Here is an 18912-nt window from a genome sequence, read left to right on the forward strand (position 1 = left end):
CAAGGCCACACCTACTCCAACAAGGCCACACCTACTCCAACAAGGCCACACCTCCTAATAATGCTATGGGGACCATTTTCCTTCCAACCACCACAGTGCCTCATTTTAAAACTGATTCCCTCTTCTTTAAAACTGTGATTGCTGTGTTTTAACAGATGGGTGGCTGTGAGGTTTGAGGTCAGTTTATGAAATTTCTGTTACAAAATTGGCACCCCATTCTCTTAATAAGACCCTGGAAGGAGTATTTCCTTTCAAATCCAGGCAGTGCCACCTGGAAGCAGAGAGACACTGAGAAGCTGTGTAAGTACCCCAGCATCTTGTTTTCTTCATCAGCGCATCAATAGATGAGGACTCCACTTCTGTCACTTTCATGCAGGGTTGTAGGAAGAGTTGGCGCATGTTGCTGATGAGAACAAGGTTTGATGCATCGTACATGCTATATATGAAGTGCTTGCTACTATTAATATAAATGCGAGTGCTAAGCAAGGGACAGTCATCGACATGCTTTACTTCACTCATTTGAACATGGACAGATGGTATCAACACAATATCACCTCCTGAACTTGATCTGAATATCTGAAATGTGGTCAATGAGGGGGAAACGTCTTGTTTCCATGGTGATAGAATCTACACAGTTTGCACTCATGGGATAGCTACTGAATTCAGAGACACTCCAAAGAGACAGGACCTGGAATGGTGGGCACAGCAGCAGAGGGACCAATGTAGACACCAATGGGATAGTGATATGCCATGTCTTAGCACCCATGTCTTAAGAACAATAGCTTGTAAGTCCCTTTCAGAAAGGAAACTGAAATTTTCTTATTCTGACCAAAGGAAGCCCAAGAATATTGTGTTTTAAAACATAATCTTGCTGGGTGGTGGTGGCGCATGCCTTTAATCCCAGCACTGGGGAGGCAGAGCCAGGCGGATCTCTGTGAGTTCGAGGCCAGCCTGGGCTACAGAGTGAGTTCCAGGACAGGCACAAAGCTACACAGAGAAACCCTGCCTCAAAAAATAAATAAATAAATAAATAAGTAAAAATAAAAATAATAAAAAAACCCTAATCTTTAAGCATGTGTCTTAGTATTTAGGTTTAAAACTAGTTTTTCCCCTCATATCTCATTTTCTTTCTTAATTCATGTTATCCTCACTGAATATGCAAATTTTAATCTGCAACCTGCCCTGCACCTCACTCACTTTTATATTGCTAATGGATTTAAAGCTAGATGTATTTAAAGGTCTTTCGATTTACTAACTTTAAAATATATGCCAGATCTTTATGAATTTTGAACTCTTTTATAGAAATACTATAATTTTTTTAAAAGACAAATAATTCAATCAATATTTAAAAAAAAAAAGAAAGTTGATTTCTCAGAAGGTTAGCCTTGGAACACATCTATTATAGGTACTACATCCTGTTAGATGCAGTATGTATTATCATGCTCAACATACATCCTATTTTAATAAATAACATAATTTTAAAGTCATCATTTTATAGTTGGCAGCACATTCTCCCCATTCTTGGGGAAGCTGCTCTTCCTATTCTCTCCTTTCATTGTGATTTTTCAATATGATTTCAGCGGCAACACTTAATTAAACTTCATCTTCTCTTTTTACGCTCCAGGTATTATTATGTGGCTCCCTTCAAGAAGTGGTCTGCACACTGTCTATTGGAGCTGTGACTTTCATCATCTCAATCCCATGCTATGGCATGGTGACAATGAGAAGATGTGGCGACACTTCTCTGGAATATTTTGTTTCCTCTTGTGTTATTTTGCTGGAATGCTGAAGGTGATGTTTGTATTGCAGCCATCCATCCAAACAAACAACCCAGTTCTTCCTTTTAGGACAATGTTAAATTTAGGTTGCCTGTTTCAGTGAATATTTGTAGAGCTAATGTTTTAAAATAAAGATATAGTTTGATGGTGGAAACCAAGGTGGCCTGGAGCTGAAGTAGAATTCTTTGTGTGTCTTAGCTGGAAGAGAGTAGAGTGTTCACAAACAGAATTCCCCCACCCAGCCATTCCCATACTGTAGGATGCATATACAGATTCCATATGGCACCCATATTATCCAGATACTTATAAATGTAGAATCTTACTTCATGTACTTGAAAGTTAAAGTTAATTGTCAACTTGACCGAATCTAGAACCACCTGTGAGAAAGAACTCTGGGCATGCATATGGTAATCTTGATTACCTTTGTTTTACAAACATTTTTTTTTTTAGCCTTTGTTTATTTCAGGGGTGGGGACAAATCACAGAACATGTATGGAGGTCAGAGGGTAGCTTGTAGGCATCAGTTCTCTCCTTCCACATGTGGCTCCCAGGGATCAAACTCACATCATCACATCTGGTTGCAAGCTCCTTTGCCCGCTGAGCCATCTTACCTGATTGGGAAGACACACCTGAGTTGTAAATGGTACCATTCTCTGTGCAAGAGACTCTGGACTGCATGAAATGGAGAGAGAGAAATGGGTCTCGGGATGCACTTGTTTCCTGATTGTGGCTGTGATGTGATCAGCTATCTCACACTCCTGCAGATTCAGCTTCCCCCAAATCATAAATTTAATTCTACCTTGAACAGGGAGCTTAAAAAAAAAAAAAAAAAACCAAAAAACTTTCTACGTGAAGTTGCTTTTGTCAGAGTATTTTATCACAACAACAGGAGAAGAAACTAAGAAAACAAACAACCAAGATAACTGATATTTCTAAGCTAGAAAAAAGTAAAATATGGGGATAGGAACTGTGTAATTGTAAAAGTGAAGAGGAATCGCTATAAACGTTTTGAGATTTTACTGTGAACTTTCACATCTTACGAATAGTTAATGATGTTGCCACTATGAACATTTCTCTACGGTAGAGAATGGAGCAATTTATACAAGGTCCTGAACTCAAAGTCTACAGTGAAGCATGACAGACTGGCACCAAAGGCATCCCAATGGCTGGTGGCCCAGACTCGGTAGAAGTTCTAATCTCTAAAGAAAGCTATTGGTCTAGATGTTTATACATGAAACAACTTAATTTTAAGTTTCTGGGGCATCATTAGAAATCTTTTCTTTTATACACTATGATTAAGCACATCACACACACCCCACCCACAGGCTGTGGCAACCTGCCAGGGTAAGTCTCAGAAGAATGGCAAACTCAGCATGTGTGCTATGAGATAGTACTAGCAAGGAAGCTGGAGTCTGCAGTGGGTTCTTTGGATGGTCCCCTGATTATTGAAAAACTCTGGCTGTTCAGATTAGTGCTGGGAGGAAAGGCATCATGGTTTTCTTCATCTGTAGGCTAGTGGAGTTTCGTGTGTGTGTGTGTGTGTGTGTGTGTGTGTGTGTGTGTGTGTGTGTGTGTACTCGCACGCGCACACGCTTTGGTCCCTTGTGCTACCATCCAGATCTTACATGTCCTCCCAAAGTCCATGTGGTAAAGGCGTAATCTATGTTCTTAGGAGGTTGGGGCGAACAACTAGTAGAAGCTGGTAGGAGGTCCTGAGTTTTAAAATTGGCTGTTAAGTGTGTTTCGTTTTTAAAATGAGGGATTTGCGTCTTCGGTTCCATGTTCACTGTGGAATGCAGTCTACGGTATTAGGTTCTGTTTTAATAGAGGAGATTGATCATAAGGCACTTTTCCGGTAGAATATATTATCTTAGTCAGTTCAGAATCATTGTAACAAGGTATCTATTGCTGGATACTTTATCAATAAAATAGGTCTATTTAGCTCACAGTGTTGGAGGTCCAGGAACACTACACTGGACTTCATGGTAAATGGTATTACTTAGCAGAAATATCTACAAGAGATCTTGTTAGAGGCCTGGGGGGTAGCAAGATCCTAAGGAAGGGCCAGCATCCCTCATTTATGACAACATTCTCTGATAGGAATGAACTCATCCTGCAAGAACTACTTTAACATTTTCCAGGAGAGGGGTCCTCAAGCTTTATTTCTCTCCCTTAAAGTTTACCTTCCTTCAGCAGTATCACTTTGGGGATGAAACCTCAATATGAGTTTTTGTGGATGCTACAAACTACATTTGGACCATGGATACATAGAGATTACATTTTGTAGAAGACAAGCGATAGACAACTTTTAAGCAAGCTGTCTGGGAGTTGGCCCACGGCACAAAATCCCTAAAGCTGGTGAGATAATGTTGATGCCTTGGACCACCCACCCTCTCCCAGAATATTTTCATTCTTTGCTTCTTTGGCATTGTGTTTGTCAGACTCCAACTATGACAGCATATCTAAGCTAATCATCTTATAAGGTGGAGATTTATGTTGCCTCACAGGCTCAGAGATTCCAGCCCATTGTTGTTGGGTATTGTTTTAAGCTCATGGCTGGTGCAGCAGTACATCATGGTGGGAGCACACAGTGGAGAGGCCTGCTTACCTCATGGTAGCTTAAGAGATAAAGAGGGAAAGAGAAAGAGAGACACACACACACCATTAGAGAGACAGAGATATAGAGAAACAGAGACAGACAGACCTACAGACAGACAGACCAAGGCCCCAACATCCCATTCAAGATATGCCTCCAATGACCTGATTTCCTTCCATGAGGCTCTCCCTTCTAAAGGTCTTCCCATCTCGCAATAGCCACTACAGGATGGTAACCAACCCTTCAACACATGAGTATTTAGGGAACACTTTAGATTTTAACTATTGCAGGGGTCAATGATAATTTTAAAAAAGTCTTTCACTAAATATGTTTCCAATGTTCTCTTGTGTTTTCTATTTGCACTCAGAGATCTAAGACTTTTACAGAACAGAACACTTCCTTCAACATGAAACGTATTAATGTTATCCATATTAATATATTCTGGACTATCAAAATCTACCTACTTTCAAAGTGCACTGGAAGAACATTAGTAGAAAATACAAACAGAAAGGGATTCTTCAGTGACACTCCTGAGTAATTGACAGGAGTCCCATGTTCTGTGCCCGGGGGTCTGAGCAGCCCAGGAGTGCCTGATCCTGGTTCTATGGAAGAGGAATTATTAAGAACTTTAACCATGTGAGTGGTCCGGCCAGAGGGCATACTTTCTTTGATCCAGGACTCTTAAGGCAGGGGCATGTGTATCCTGCCTTTTTCTTCATGTGTTCTTTTATAGATTCAGAGCTCATCATTCTAGCAGTTCTTTGAGGAGACTGAAAAGTTTTATGTTCAAAATAAGATCCTGACTGTTCCCTCTGTGTGTGAACATGAATCTGTTTCTGTAAGAAACAAATAAAAGGCTTCCCAATCACCATTCTGCAGCCTACATAAATTATAGTCTGAAAACATTATTGAAACATGTAACACATAAGAAAAAAATCTAGTGAATGACTATGGCCTTTTATTTCCCAAATTTCCTTTTAAAAATACTATGCTTTTTAATAGGCAACAAATTTACTATCAGCATCCTAATACAAATGTTTAAGGAGGTAGAAGTACTAATTACCTTGTTCTGATAATTACATGTTATATACACTTATCAAGTTATTATATAGTATCCCATAAATAGGCACAATTATGTCAATAAAATATTTCTTGGGTAAATACAATAACAGAATTATAGTGGCATTACGAAGGAACTATAGGTTGGTTTTGTCTGGAATGAGTGGTCTTTTGTCATCCATCTCTGAGTTTGTTCACTGGTGTGTGTGTGTGTGTGTGTGTGTGTGTGTGTGTGTGTGTGTGTGCTCATATGTACTTCCTTCAACTTGAGCAAATAGAGGCTACCTACCGTAGACCTCTGAATCACTTTAGGTATCATTATCCTCTAAGTGTTGAATTGTGGGTCTATACAATAACATTTTTCATGTTACCTGTGTGCTTTCAGGAAACTATCCTAGGGTTCTTCATGTATGAGGTGCCTATTGTACAGTTTGTATGGTTTAAGAAAATGACCGATGAAAAACTTCTTACTGAGGGGTTGGGAAAGGCAAAGGCAGGTCTTGACCCTACAGTATAAACCTGTACCAAAGACCCTAGGGAAGAGAGCAGGGAAAGACTATAAGAGCCAGAAGATCAAGACATTTGCTGTGGGATTGTATCTACAGGGAAGCCACACCAGTGCACTCTCAATAGTATGGCTACCTAAACAAGACCTGTACAATGACATTGACTGACATGCCAATATGGATGGGGGGGGGCATGGGAAGGGTTGGACAGAAGAAGGGAGGGAGTGATATAACTATAATTTCATTAAAACATTCTTACTGGGAAAACCTTAAAATTTCTTAAGTCATATTGGCCTTTAACTTTTCTTGCTCCATAGTCTATCGATCTGAGAAAACACTCAGATTGGCTCTGAAGAAAGCTTCTTGTCTCTGCTTTCCAGGGTGGGGGTGAAGGGAGACTTTACCCAGTGGGAGCTGATAGGACAATTGCTTCTGCAGTGTGACAGAGCAGGACAGTCACCTCTGGAATACAACAGGAGCTTCCAAAGGATCAAGATGATGAGCCTTGTCCCTAAAAACCTCCACAGGGTCTTTTTAAGTGACAGGTATGCAACTAAAAGCATTTCCCTGTTTAAACAAAGAACTTTTTGAAAGTACAAACCAACTTTGGTTCATTTGACATGTTTTGAGTACAGGATGCCATGGTATTGATGTTTGCACATTTGGGAATGTATATTTGAAATAAATCCTAAAATGTGAAGCTACAAGATCATTGCTCTCTAAATTTAATGTAAAACTAAATTCGAAGGGAATTGTGAAGAGTCCCACATATTCTATTATTTTGGCAATTCATCAACTTACAAGTGTAGTCTGAGCACACGCTCTAATTTATTAGAGATGATTGTTCTGGGAATGCTAACACTCAGGCTCAATAAGATCAATAGTCAGTTTATACTTGAATTGGGGGGTATGGTTTAACTTTAATCTTGTCTTTTTAACTCACTCCTCATCTGTTCACAACTTAGGTGACATTTATTAAATGCATTAAATTGAAAACTTATCTTCTAAGGTTCAATCATTTTATGACAAGCAAATCCATATGATCATGACTGATATTGATTGCTTTTTCATATCAACTATTTTGATAGTGTTTTATGCATTTAAATAAAATGACAGTTGCTCTCCTTTAAGAAACTCATCCTTCAATTAATTCGTGTTGAACATTTTAGTTGTAATTCAGAGTCCCAACTTAGTAAATATTTAATGATTTATAATACTGATATCTAATTACTGGAGTATAATTGCTCCTAAGATATGGTTCTTATCACAGTTTATAGCCTATCTGTCGTTCTCAACCTGTGGGTCATGACCCCTTTGGGGGCTGAATGACACTTTCACAGGGGTTACATATCAAATATACTGCATATCAGATATTTACATTACAACTCAAAACAGTAGCAAATTACAGTTATGAAGTAGCAACAAAAATAATTTTATGGTTGACAGTCACCACAACAGGAGGAACTGTATTAAAGGGTTGAGGCATTTGGAAAATCAAGAACCACTGTCCTACATTCATAACTGGTAGGACTTATTACAAGGTAGAAATCATTATTAACTTTTTATGTGTGGTGGTGTTTTACCTACATGTGTATCTGTGTACCACATATATGTGACTGGTAATTGCAGAGGCCAGACAAAAACCTTAGAACCAATGAAGTTACAGATGATTGTAAGCCACCATGTGGGTGCTGGGAATAGAACCCAGGTCCTCTGGAAGCTCAGTCAGTGCTTTTAACTACTGAGCCATCTCTCCAGCCCTCAAGGTGAATCCATTACAAGCATTTCCCCAGTTCTTGTCATTCTTTACTGGATGGGTTTATGTTAATGTTTCTTAGGTACACTGCTCAGAGTCATAACTAATAAGTGAAATATACTGTGTCAACATTCAGGTCCAGTACTGTTTTAGCTGAAAATACTAACTTAAAAATGGTTAGATTAACTTAACACTTAATGTTCCCCCAGCTTTCATCTCTATGTAAAACTATCTACATACTTACTAGCTGTGACCCAAAGTGATAGTCACTTGGCCTCTCTCTTTAGAGCTGTAGACATCACATTTGTAAATTCAATAACAAGCATTATTCTTACAGTTAGATGAAGTAATATTTGTGATGACTGTAGAGTAATTCTTGACACACAGTAATTGCTAGAGTATTTAAATCAGTATTTAAGAAAAATATACATATTTCTGGAGTGAATTCTTTGTGTAAGGAGAGATATGATTGTTATAAGTTAGAACCCTTGAGATGGACAGAGAAAGGTCAGGTTGATTATAGTGAAAGGAAGTTTTGTTTTAATATATAACTCAACAGAATTCTGTGGGAAATTGTACCAAGTGAAAAAACAATGACCTAGTTTCTTCAATAACAACAAAAACGGGGAGGGGAAAAAGGAGAAGAGGAGGGGGCAGCCACAGAGCACAAACAGCCGAGACAGAAAGAGCACAGTGTGAACATGGTGGCCTCCAACCTAAAATGCAAAGAAACAATGGTCCAGCAGAGACACAGAGACATTTGTTGGCATGTTGGATAATCTTAAGTGAATACCGTTAAAACTGTAGGTGTGATGATGGCATTCTGGTTGTGATTTGTCAGGAGTGCGTCTATTTTGAGATATATACACTCTTAGATATGATATTATATCTGGAAGTATATTTAAAATATCTCCAAGAGTAGTATATGTGTGACTGCAGATATAAGAAATGATTGCTCAAGGCTTAAAAACATAGAAACAGATCTGGGCAAATGAAGATTATTATGGTCATCTTTTTACCACCATATGTGTTTGAAATTTTTCATAATAAAAATGATAAAGTTTTGGTGCAAACGCTATTCTCATCATTATTATAATGGATAAGAAAGTCTGATATTCAGAGTAGATAATCTCATTGAATCTTTATGGCAACTCTGTGAAGTATGTCTGAGTTTCATACTCACATACCATAGTCTTTGGTCATTCTACACTGTGTATTGTTCATTGGATGGTCAGTGACTGGAAATCATGTGACCTTGGGAGAGGGCAGATGGGGAAGCATGCTGCTCTGTATCTTTACAGGGTGAATTCTGAGCAAAGAGTCCTTTCTGTTGCCTCCCTCAAATTTTCAAATTTCAAATTAGTTTAAAAAAATGGTAGTGGTTCTCTTAATCTCCCTGATTCCCAAGACCTCAGGTTACATTGTTCAGGGAGAAGCAACAGTATGTGAGCAAGAAGTTGGTAAAACCACTTGGGCTGCTTTGCTCTCCTGTGTGTGTTGGACACACATCCCCATTCACACCCCCACAGACACACACTCACACACACATGCACACACAACATACACACACTCACACCCCCACAGACACACACTCACACACACATGCACACACAACACAGTCACACACTCACACACCCACATACATACACAGACACACTCTCATAGACACACACTCACACATACACATACACGCATATAGAACACACACACAAACACACACACACACACTAAGACCAAGTTAAGGTCTTATGATTTGTAACTTTTCAGTTTGTTTTTATAGACTTTGTCAAACTCATCACTAGTCTGGATATACTGGAATAGTCATGTCTAAAATAGAAGCCAGATATGATCAAAATATGAAAGAGACCATCAATCTAGTTGAACGAGGCAGAAAGCTATAAAAAGAACTTGGAGGTATGTTTTCATTGTCACTTGGATCTTGAAGTGTGGCAGAAGGTCTCGAAGACTTTTGATGTTCAAAAGTCATTAAAGGTAAGGGTTAGAAACTGGGGCACATCCTAAATAGTCTCACATTGTCCTAGAACAAGGACAGGCACCTGTCACCAGCTTCTAGGGAGAAGGCAGGGATTTCTAGGGGGCATCCTGCATCCACCAAGAGAAAGCTTTCTGAAATTAGACTCATTAATTCATGGTGTTATTGCCAGAGTAGGCAGTGGGACCCCAACACATACACCACCAGGATTTCAGTGGTTCACTTCGCTCACATGCCCACACCCTCCAATTTAGCCACTTGGCCCATGGGTAGTCATAGTTTATTGGCTGTCTCACCAAAGACACTTCCTCCTGCTCCAGGCAACCAGTGCTCACTCTGAGATGATGTGAAGTGGAGAAATTTAAATTCATGAAGTACAGCAAATCTGAGACATTTGGTGAGATGAGAAGCTGCTAGTGGGACACTGAGCAGTGTTTCATGACACAGAGTCCTGGGAGAGGAGTTGCTCTAGCTTTGGTTTATTTTTGGAAGTGCAGGGAAGACCATGGCAGGAGTGAAACCATACCTGAGTGTTCTGTGAGACTGAAGTTCATACAATGGTGATCTAGCCCAGAGGTGGTAAAGGTATTCCTGAGTGACAGTCCATGTAAATAGATGGAAGAGGTGCCCTATAAGGGACTACTGGTTAATTATATATCATAAATTAAATTGATTTTGTATTTTACCCAATTAAATATGATTTATTCTTCTAAGTCCTGATTGATATCTTCCAGGTGGTTACTTTTCCTTGTATCATGATTTTTTGAGCCTGCTCTTATCTATGCAAAGCAACAAGTAATAATGTAAACAACAGTACCACAAGTGTTGAAATATACAGAAAGAGACACATACATATGCATATATATCATATACATATATATTCAAGTCTGGATATAAGGTTTGAAAATGGAGTTCACACATGACAGGGGATAAATATTATAATGGGAGAATCATTATTCTGGGAGGCCAGTTGGTCCCCCTTGTACTTGCATGATGAAGGCCAGATATACATTTACTATATAAAGGAACAGATGGTTGGGATTAGAATAATTTTCTACCATTAAGTAGCCATGTGACCTGTGTCTTGTTTTCCTTCCCTAAACACTGGCAATAGTTAACAGAGACCCCTGTGGTCATGATGTTTGAATGACTTACATATAAACAAACAGAAAATTGCTTGGGAGGCAGATGTTAAGTGAGCAGTTTTGAAAGAATTATTACTCATGTGGTTCCTAGATCGATAGAGAGTGTTTCCTTGGGGGAAACACTAGAGACAGACAAAATCCTCCTTAACCTGTTTGCTGAGTTGGCAGGGTAGCCATACTCCATTTGGTATACGAGAAAGGGAAGGGAGGAGAGGAAGAGAGGGAAAAAAAGATGATAAGATGTGCTGCTCCATCTCTACCAGGACATCCAGACATTGCAACATCAATAGGCAATGATTCCCCAGCAAAAACAGAGCAAACAGCCATCGATTCATCATTGTAAATTCAAGTCTGAAGAATCCATCCAGGACAGAACCTGGGGGATGGTCCAGATAATCGGTAGTTTGATCTGGCCGTACACTTAAGTCACTGCATGGCTGCTAAGCTACTTTCCATTTATTGACTTCTGTTGATTTAAAGGCTGTGGTTTTCCTGCGATCTAAGCTGTGTTTTAGTTAATGATAGTTAACGATATTTTTATGCTAATGATCTCAACCGGCTGATATCTTGATGATGAACATCTCTTTGATGTTCCTGTGAGACCCATCTATGCAACTCAAGTTTTTGAGGGGAAATCATGTTTATTCATGAATAATTTGTATTAGCTGAAAAAATTATGTAAGTGGGCAAAAGGATCTTTTGGGGGGATGGAGAATTTTAACATAAGCATTCAGAAAACGTGTCAATAAACAAAAATTCCTCCCTATTAGTTCACACCAAAAGGTTTATCCATATGACCATACACAAAGTACATGAAAACCATGAATGTCGAAGACATGAAAGACAATTTAGCCTCTATATAAGTGTGTTTATATATAGGCTCTGAACGTGAAAAGGAGGAATGACTTGAGAGGGTGTCATGGCACCCATTTTTTTCTCTTGAGTAACATAAGGGAAGTTACAATCTCAACAAAGAAAGTTACTTTATGTTTTACTCCTAAACTCGTTTATGTGTGTGCTTGCAAGTGTATGTATACAAACAGCAATTAAATCACAGTTTTCTTACATAAAACCTTACACTGTATAAACTGTTTTAGGCTTATCATTCAGACTTTAGAAAAAAATGTATTCCTTTCTGTCTCTTTCTCCATATCTTACTGTCTACACACTCTCACTGGATAGGACCTGGTTCATGATGTGATATAAAACAAACAAAGCAAACAAGCGAAAAACGCATTGAGTCTCCTGGCACACCCAGTGCTGTGCTGCAGTAGTCATAAAATTACTTATTTTATAGAATGTATACAAAACAGGTCTTACCAGCTCAGTGTCAACATATCGAGGGCGACATTTTTTTTTCCTCAAACAAAAAGTTACCCGTTACAAGTCAAAATATAGACAAGAAGTAGAGGCAGATGCATGTGTGTAAATTTTATGGGAATTCTGCCATGAATAATGGGTGAGTATTTAAAATGTGCTTGTTAGATGAACGCATATATGAACATAAATTTTGTGGAAAATAATGTAATTTGTTTTTTTTTTTTTTTTTTTTTTTTTTGGTTTTTCGAGACAGGGTTTCTCTGCATAGCTTTGCGCCTTTCCTGGAGCTCACTTGGTAGCCAAGGCTGGCCTCGAACTCACAGAGATCCGCCTGGCTCTGCCTCCCAAGTGCTGGGATTAAAGGCGTGTGCCACCACCGCCCGGCATAATTTTCTTATTTAGTTGACTCCGTAGTCCCAACTCAGGTCCTAATTTTATAGATTTATCTCCTTTATTTGTTTATTTGTTTGCTTACTTATTTTTGCTTCCGACTGCTGACATCCATACTCACTCAGAACAAGAATGTATGACCCCCTTTCTTCTCTAATGCCAGCTCTACACCTGTTCCTCATGCTCACATGGTCACAGACCCAGGATTCTCTGGGCTTGGTGAGGATCTGAACAGCAGGAGAGGGGCGGGAGCCGATAGAGTCCCTAGCCTGTTTGATGACAAGGTAATAATACTTGCATTACTGGCCAACATTGAGATACAGCTGCTATTGGCGATGAGACCATCCCTCTGCCCCAGCGCACCGCCTCCATTCTCTCCCTAGAGCAAACATCTCTCCCACCCCAGGGCCTTTTCACTTGCTGTGTCCACGGCCTGGAACGTTCAGTTATTTTCTTGAATGTTCTCCTCCAAGGAGAATAATACTGTTTCTCTGACCATTAATCTCAAATTACAACTCCTGTTTGACTAATAAATAGTATTTCTTGTCTTTCTCCATATGTTTTGTCTCCATGCATGCCTGATCCATGGAACAATTTTATGTCATTTTGTTATAGTGCTGTAGCTAGAGTTTTCCTGCCTGGCCCACAGTTAGGACAAATCTCTCTCTACCACCAGTCCCACAGCTGCTCAGACCCAACCGAGCAAACACAGAGACTTACATTGCTTACAAACTGTATGGCCATGGCAGGCTTCTTGCTAACTGTTCTTATAGCTTAAATTAATCCATTTCCATAAATCTATACCTTGCCACGTGGCTCATGGCTTACCGGCATCTTCAAATGCAGCTTGTCATGGGGGCAGCTAGCAGTGACTCCTTCTGCCTTCCTGTCCTTTTATTTCTCCTCTCTGTTAGTCCCGCCTATACTTCCTGCCTAGCCATGGCCAATCAGGTTTTATTTATTGACCAATCAGAGCAACTTGACATACAGACCATCCCCCAGCACAGCCAAGTGCAGACCATCTCAGACACCTGCACTCAGGCCGGTGGTCCTAATCATCCTCTATGCAGACCTGCTGGGTAAAGCCATGAGGAACCCAAGAATGGACTCCCACAGGACATACAGAACATCCTACAGCATAGTGTTATGTTTTTCCCACTTGCTTCCCTGCCAGAATGGGTGGCTTGTTTATATTTGGTGCCTGGGTTTCTGTTACAGCTTCAGCACATTGAGGAGATCCTGATATACTGCCAGCTTCATCAAATATTTGTCAAGTGAATGAATGACTAAGGCTAGGTAAAAGGTCATCAAGGAGTTGTAGAAGACCTATGGAGACTAGAAAACACAGTTAGTCATGGATGGCTACAGCAAGTACCTGCTGGAGGGCCACAATGTTAGGACTTTGGAGGGAAACTTTATCTTTCAAAACTCTGCTGTAAGATAGCTGATGTTTACTCTTCACAAGAAAACTGACCAGAGCACAAAATATAACCAAGTCTTGGCTCCCCACTTCTACTGGAGATGAAATTGTTCACTTTCTGTTGGTCGGATGCTAACTCTCTTCTTCTCAGAGCTTTTCATATTTTTTTCTTTTTTTCCTTTGCTCCTATTAAGGATCATACACCCCCAGAAGAGGTCTGAACTAACTTACAGCAAATATAACACAGATAGAAGATGGACAACGAATGATAACATGAAAATCTGGTGGTGTGGCAATTTAGGAATGACAACTAGCAGTTGGACACATCACAGCATACTAAATATCAGTTGCTTGGATTTGGTTAGAATAGTACAGCCCTATTTCATAACCAGCTAACCCCTTGGTGCTGAGCTTTCACTTGCTCATAAGACAGAATAAAATATCTGTAGAGGGCAAGGATGTATTGGCATTATTCTTCATTATTTCTGAGGTAAAACTGAAACTATGCATCCTGACCTTGTCTAGCTATACAGTCTCTCCAGTAATGCCTTTCTGACAAGTGTATAATCTCTCTCATACCACTTCTGCCTTTTAACTAATGTCTCCATCAAAAACACGAGAGATGGCTGCCAACTTTCCCACAGTGGAATCCCTTTTTATTGCTATATTAGTTCTCAATCATTCTTGGTACTTTTTTTAAACTCCTGAAGTTTAAGCCTAATAATATGAATTTTTATCCCGGATCTATAGACTTATGAAGTTTTCCAATATATTGCCGTGATAGAAGATTTTTGGAAGGCAGAAAGAAATGTTAATCATCCCATCGTCCTTGTGGTAATCTCTGGAATTGATAGAGATATTATCTCAAGGCTCACAAGTAATAATTATAGTATTGGAAAAAATGACAGCTTGTGTGTGCTAACTATGAGCTGTGTACCTTTATTGGAAACATGCAAATTAGGGCTTATAGAAAGCTGCATAATAATAGCCTCTCATTATGTCATATTTCCCTGAAATTGTGTCGCATTTACATATAGTGGCACTGAGGTGACATCATGGAGGGTCCTCTGGTGACACACTTGTGGGATCTGGCCACATGGTGGTTCCATTAGGACAGGATGAACACAAGGAAGCTGTGCCAACCAAAGCAGAGTTCAGCATTCGGCACTTAGGCAGTTCCACAAAGAAATATTTTAAGAGGTGCTTGAAAGCACACTGGAGTCTGTTTGGAATCTAGATTCTGCTTTTAGAATGACTTACTGTGTACTTAAGGAGTTCACAGACAATTGGAAGCAATTTATGGGTTCCTGCATTTATTTTTGCCTCACTTCCCTGTAGCAATGAACTGTCAGACGACAACAGAATTGGAATGTGATGCATATATGTTTCATTTGATCTTTCAAGGAATCTGACTCATGTAGTTTTGGAAGAGAAACATAGCACTCAGTGCATTTGCTTAACTAACACCACTCGCTGTTGATTCTGACACTCAGAAAGCCAGTGTTGTGTTCCTCTGCTGTGGCATGAAGAAAGTCAGGGTTCACGGAAGGGACCCCAGGTTAGGAGAGTGGACTATCCAGATGCACCATGACACTAACACTATCACAGGATAGTGGGCAAATCACATATCCCCTGAACTGTGATAGAACTGTTTTGTTCTCATTAGCACAATATGTTTGATGGTCAAGAATATGGTTAGGGGCATAAAAGCAATGTTTAAGAAGAAAGTATTAGCGGCAAACTCAGTCACTAGTTATTTGTGTGTGTGTGTGTGTGTGTGTGTGTGTGTGTGTGTGTGTGTGTGTGTGAGTGTGCATGTGTGTGTGCATGCACGCAGCAATCACATCTTTCTTTGCATGTATGTGTATATTTATGTATGTAGTTATATCTGTATACATATATATGTGTGTGTGTGTATGTATGTGCATGTATGTATATGTGCTCAAGTATTATATAATTAGAAAAGTGATAATGTATACAAAATTACTCCTCCAAAGTAGAACAGATTTCCGGCTACCACTGTGGAAGTTTCCATGCCATTCAGCTCTAGATTCCCCATTCTCCATCCTGCAGTGTGCCTGGTGGGCCCAGTAGCATTTGAGTACTGACTTTCTCACTCTTGGTATACATCTCCTGAGGTTCTAGATTTGGGGAATAGACCTGTAGCCACAAGAGTTATGTCAGTAACCCTAACCATTTTCAGCCTGTACATGGAATGTAGCCTTTTGCCAGGGACAGTGGGAATCACAAAAGGAAATATAGTGCTTCCATGTTTATAATTAAGCTATAGACCTAGAACTGATATAAAGAAAGACAGATTTTATTATTGACTTTCAAAACAGACTCTGCAAAACTTCTCTTGAGAATGTTTCCCATTTTCAAAGTGGTCCCCTATAGCAAATGATAAAAATGTATCTAGAGACCAATTCTTAGGTGTGTCTGTTGAGTGTTTTTAATGGAAAATAAAAGTTATCTTTTGCCAGGATTTTATAAACAACCAAAAACAACAGGGAGCCAAGTCTAGTGAGTAAGATCTGCAATTAAAGAGATGATTATCAGATTGGAATAAAACCAAGCATTTTTTTTTTTGATGAACAAATGTATTTATTGGAGTTTCTTATAGGCGTCTGGGAAAGGTGGTCCTTATGAGAGCTCAGTGACGCAAAGCATTACTGAAAAACCCCACCCAGAGCAGGTGGATGACCCACTAAAGCCAGAACCTTGGAGCTCTCTGAATGACTTACAGGCAGCTCTACAGATTGGAGAGTCTTCTCTCTTTAGCAGCCCTTACTCCTTATACAGACTTGGGGAGGGCAGAGGCTTGTGATGCTGGTAAACTTCAGGGAATCCCTGAGACTTCTGAGATGTTTACTCCCTGAATCTTTTTAAATATGTATATTTTATTTTACACTTTGAGAATTTCATACACATTAATATATTCTAACCACTTCTGTTTCCCACCCTCTTCATCTCCTCCCAGACCCCAATCTATGTCCCCTTCCCATATTTATGCCCTTAACAAAGTATTTTTAACTAAAAAATTACTGTAAGAAAGATGATTCCACTGGTCTTAGCTGATGCTTTTGTGTCATACAGAATTCTTCTAGTGCTTAAGAATGGTTTTAGCATTTTGATAGACAAAGAAAATAGGTGCCATGTCTCACAATATGCAAGATAACATAAATCATATAATTTGCTGCTTCAGTACAACCAGATACCATAAACAAATATGGGATATTATTGTAATTCTATACATATACTTCCTGTTGTTCTTCATTTACAGGAGGTTGACATTTTTTTAATAAAGCAGTTGATCATTTTCAGATTGATTTTTATTGTTTTAAATTACATCTTGGGGTGTGTGTGTGTGTGTGTGTGTGTGTGTGTGTGTGTGTGTGTGTGTGTGTATGGGTATGTGCACATGAGTGCAGGTGCCCTTGGAGGCCAAAACCATTGGACTCTTGGAACTAGAATTTCAGATAGTTGTAAGCACCTAGTATGGGAACCGGGGAGCCAAAATCAGGTCCTTCTGAAATGCAGCAAATACTCTTAAGTGAGGAACCATCTCTCCAGTCCTACCACTAACCAATTTTTATCTAGATTATATTAAAGAAATAATTAAGTATTTATTAAGTGGGCTTAACCTCTTCTTTGGAGGTGAAGAAATAATCCACCTCAGTGGTTTTCATGCCACCCATGCACAGCATAATCTTTCCAGAACATTTTCTTATGAAGCTCATTTGAATTTTATGGTTTAGAGAGGCATGTGATTTGTGTCTAATGTTTCTTTACCAGTAAAAAGTTCAGGTGGTACCGAATGGATATCAATGTCCTTTTCAAACATATCATGCTGCAGTTCTTTTTCTTTCCTTGAATAAAATCATTAGCCAGCATTTGGCTCTTAACTACTTGGTAGAAATCTTTGGCATGCTCAACATTTTTAATGAATGGTTCCCAGAGACTGACCAGATCGATAATTGCCTTTCATAGTAAACATAAATATAGCACAGTAGCTTTCTGAAATGATTTGTTGGTAGCCAAATTGTAGCTGTTGGCTCACTTTCATTCTTAGCTTATTTTAGTTGGGGCATATGCTAGGAATTCACCTCTCTAAATTCTACATTAATTATTCTTTGCTTCAAATCATCACCCATTTTTGTTCAGATACCAAGAAGTCCCCACTGCAGCTGTTACCATGTGGCAGTTGACTGGCTGAACTTGGGAACCCTGCTCCTCACTGAAACATGTTGCCATGTATTCTTGCAGCCATGTGATTGCTCTTCTCCTTCACGGGTTATTCAAGAAGAAAATTAGCTTCATTTCTTCACAGAGATGCTTTGCATAAACAAGCAGCCATCGTTCATCTACAAATCATATGAAGTTAAATGGAATCAATTACATTTGTGTATGAGCATTCAGGGAGCTACTGTCAGGATGTCCTTGCTGTGGGTGGCTGAGAGAGGTTGATAGCATCAGATCGGAGGGCCACCATTCATTCGCAGCTGGGATCCCTTGATGTAAGAATGTACTGCGTGTTTTTGTGGGTATAAATATGCACAGATGTCCTCATTCTCTCTGAGTGGTTTGGATGCCATTTTGAATCTGGTTGGAAACCTTCCCCCACGATTTGGTTAAGAGACAAAATTATGTTACGTATAAGCCAGCACCAATGTAATCCAAAGCCCATTTCTACATTTGGCCAACCTCCTGCTTCAGCTTTCTGCTGGTGTTTGTGTCACAGAAAGGGATTCTGCTCAAGAGTCACAAATATCTGTGGCCTTGTCTTTAGAGAAGTGGCATTTGAATACACTTAGAAAAATTGCATCCACTTGAGAGAAACAAATCATTTGGACTGGAAATGTGCTAGTCCTCAGAAATCTGGAGGGATTCTTTTTCCTTATATATTAATTTTATCTATTTACTTAGCATTTTTGGTAAGCTAATATAGA

The 18912-nt window shown here is 39.4% G+C and overlaps 1 protein-coding gene across 2 annotated transcripts in view; it reads left to right on the top strand.

Moving 5' to 3' along the window:
* Samd5 (sterile alpha motif domain containing 5) overlaps positions 1-18912 on the top strand; it is a 400983-nt gene that overhangs the window by 204348 nt on the left and 177723 nt on the right. The window contains exon 2 of one of the 2 annotated variants that reach the window (XM_016002949.3): positions 1625-12384. The exons of the other annotated variant lie outside the window; for it this stretch is intronic. Coding sequence (XP_015858435.1) covers positions 1625-1789 — 165 coding nt within the window. The 3' untranslated portion in view covers positions 1790-12384. Of the gene's footprint in view, positions 1-1624; positions 12385-18912 lie in introns of those variants that run through there. 2 annotated transcript variants of the gene reach the window in all.

This window comes from Peromyscus maniculatus, chromosome 16, assembly GCF_049852395.1.
Source record: "Peromyscus maniculatus bairdii isolate BWxNUB_F1_BW_parent chromosome 16, HU_Pman_BW_mat_3.1, whole genome shotgun sequence".
NCBI lineage: Eukaryota > Metazoa > Chordata > Mammalia > Rodentia > Cricetidae > Peromyscus > Peromyscus maniculatus.